This window comes from Mus caroli, unplaced genomic scaffold (genome assembly GCF_978045245.1).
Source record: "Mus caroli unplaced genomic scaffold, Mus_caroli_1 scaffold_8, whole genome shotgun sequence".
In the NCBI taxonomy this organism is placed as follows: Eukaryota; Metazoa; Chordata; class Mammalia; order Rodentia; family Muridae; genus Mus; species Mus caroli.
The window spans coordinates 38,358,939-38,361,434 of record NW_028227263.1 but is presented as its reverse complement, the minus strand read 5'-3'; the positions used below and the strand labels follow the sequence as shown (position 1 = coordinate 38,361,434).

General features: G+C 38.4%; 1 protein-coding gene across 1 annotated transcript; it reads left to right on the top strand.

The window, feature by feature from the left end:
- Window positions 1–1,161: 1,161 nt before the first annotated feature.
- On the top strand, window positions 1,162–2,100 carry LOC110299074 (olfactory receptor 5P4). The gene has a single exon (XM_021168672.1). The coding sequence runs from the start codon at window positions 1,162–1,164 to the stop codon at window positions 2,098–2,100; it is 939 nt and encodes a 312-aa protein (XP_021024331.1).
- Window positions 2,101–2,496: the final 396 nt, after the last annotated feature.

The window sequence follows — 2,496 nt, the reverse complement described above, 5'->3', positions numbered from 1 at the left end:
TCTACCTTGAAACATTTGTATCTTTTATACCTTTAATTTCTTTAAGAAAGTTTGTCTTGGGTTTGAGTTTTTCTCTAGAAGTTAGTCAGGGAATTTTGATTCATATTACTATAGAAACTTTGGCCTAATTCAACTTAATAGATTTGAATTCAGCTGCTAGTGTGTGTGTGTGTGTGTGTGTGTGTGTGTGTGTATTACTGATACCAATATATGTATTGTTTCTTAGATCTCAGAAGTTTAAAAGAAAAAGCAAATAATTCTAAGGAATCTGTTGGTCTTTAGAGTTGTGGAAATGTGTGAATAGGACTAACATTCTCCCTATCCTTGTTCATGCTCTTGAAAGAAGGCCCATTATTCTAATGCTAATTGAAATGCCAATAGCCTTTTCATTATAACTTGCTAAGTTTTGTAGCTTCCCATTCCATCTAGACCCCTCTAACTCTGTTGCCCTATGCCAAGTGCACATCCTTTTCTTGTCTGACTGCTGCGTTTTAGAACTGGTGATATAAAAACTTGCCACTTCTTACAATCCCATAAGGGTAAAAGGAGTGGAGAAGAGTCATGTGAAATTTTGCAAAATGTCTAGTAAGTTTACACCAGAGTGAAAATAAAAATTGTGCTGAGCCTTGCTATCTTGAACATAGTACTGATTATTTTTTATAACTAAGAAATTAGGTTGTTTTATTCTAACATGTCATTAAAAAAAGATGTCCAAGTTAGTTCTATTGTTATTAATAAGACAATGACACAAAAGGTGGCTGCACTTACTGGAGAAGAGAACAATGGGGCAGAGGATTGTTTGTTATGGGTATGGGAGCACTAAGAGTTAGCCCTGGCATAAATATTTAAGTTTTTGCTATTAAAATTAATGTCACTATGGATTACCCATATATATAGTTCCTATACATACCGGGAACAAACTTGTTTTTATCACATGCAAGTAGGAACTTTATAGTTGGATCCTAAAGTAATTGAATTTCCTATTATAATACCTTATGGAATTTTAAAGAAAACTTACAAAGCATTCTATCACTAAGATAAAATTGCTATTTTAAAATGTAATTATAAAACTATATTTAGGTACATAAATTAACTACAGGGTCATTTCAGTCAGTGACTCTCCTCTGGTTCTAGTTCCAGTGGGCACCATTGAGTGAATGAATGGAGACTGAAAATGACACCATGGTGACAGAATTCATTATTTTGGGACTAACAGATAGTGCTACACTACGTGCTATCTTATTTGTGTTCTTTCTACCGGTTTATATAGTGACTGTAGTGGGAAATATCAGTATAATCCTCCTAATTCGGAGCAGCCCACAGCTTCACACCCCCATGTACCTGTTCCTCAGCCATCTAGCCTTTGTGGACATTGGCTACTCCACATCAGTCACACCTATCATGCTCATCAGTTTCTTAAGAGAAGAAACTACTATCCCTCTCGCTGGCTGTGCAGCCCAGCTTGGCTCTGATGTAGCTTTTGGAACTACCGAGTGCTTCCTGCTGGCCACCATGGCTTATGATCGCTATGTGGCCATCTGCTCACCCCTGCTCTACTCCACTCAAATGTCCCCAGCAATCTGCTGCTTCCTGTTGGGGGCATCCTATTTGGGTGGATGCATGAATGCTTCATCATTCACAGGCTGTTTTGTGAACCTAAACTTCTGTGGCCCCAACAAGGTCAACCATTTTTTCTGTGATCTCTTCCCACTTGTGAAACTGTCTTGTGGTCATGCTTATATTGCTGAAATATCTCCATCCATCTCTTCTGCCTCCGTCCTTGTGAGCACGCTCTCTACGATCATTGTGTCTTACATTTACATCCTGCACTCAATCCTAAGGATGCGCTCTGCTGAGGGAAGGAACAAGGCTTTTTCCACCTGCACGTCCCACCTTACTGCAGTCACTTTGTTTTACGGGACAGTTCTGTTTGTGTATGTGATGCCCAAGTCCAGCTATTCAGCTGACCAAGTCAAAGTGGCCTCTGTGGTCTATACAGTGGTGATCCCCATGTTAAACCCTCTGATCTATAGTTTGAGGAACAAGGAGGTGAAGGAGGCAATGAAAAAATTAATGGCGAGAACACATTGGTTCCCTTGAAGTAAATCAGAAGGAAAAAAAACCATGGCTAATAAAATCAGTAATTTGAGGAACATTGGTGCTTGATATTTTCATGTTATTTACCCTAAACATTTAGATAGAGAGAAGCTCCTATAAATACAGAAATTTGACCTCTTCCCACTTGGGAAGCTCTCTTCAGGTCATGCTTATATTGCTGAAATATCTACATACATTTCTTCTGCAATTTATTTGTGTCTTTTCTATAGTTTATATAGTGACTGTAGTGGGAAATATCAGCATAATCCTCTTAATTACAAGCTTCTCCCACATACCTGTTTTTCAGCCATCTAACTTTCTTGGGCATTGTCTACTCCACATTGGTCACACCCATCATGTTTATCCATTTCTTAAGAGAAAAATACCCCACCTGATTAT

Bases quoted from the DNA above. Each gene is read 5' to 3' on its own strand.
- LOC110299074 (XM_021168672.1), top strand. From the start codon at position 1,162: ATGGAGACTGAAAATGACACCATGGTGACAGAATTCATTATTTTGGGA.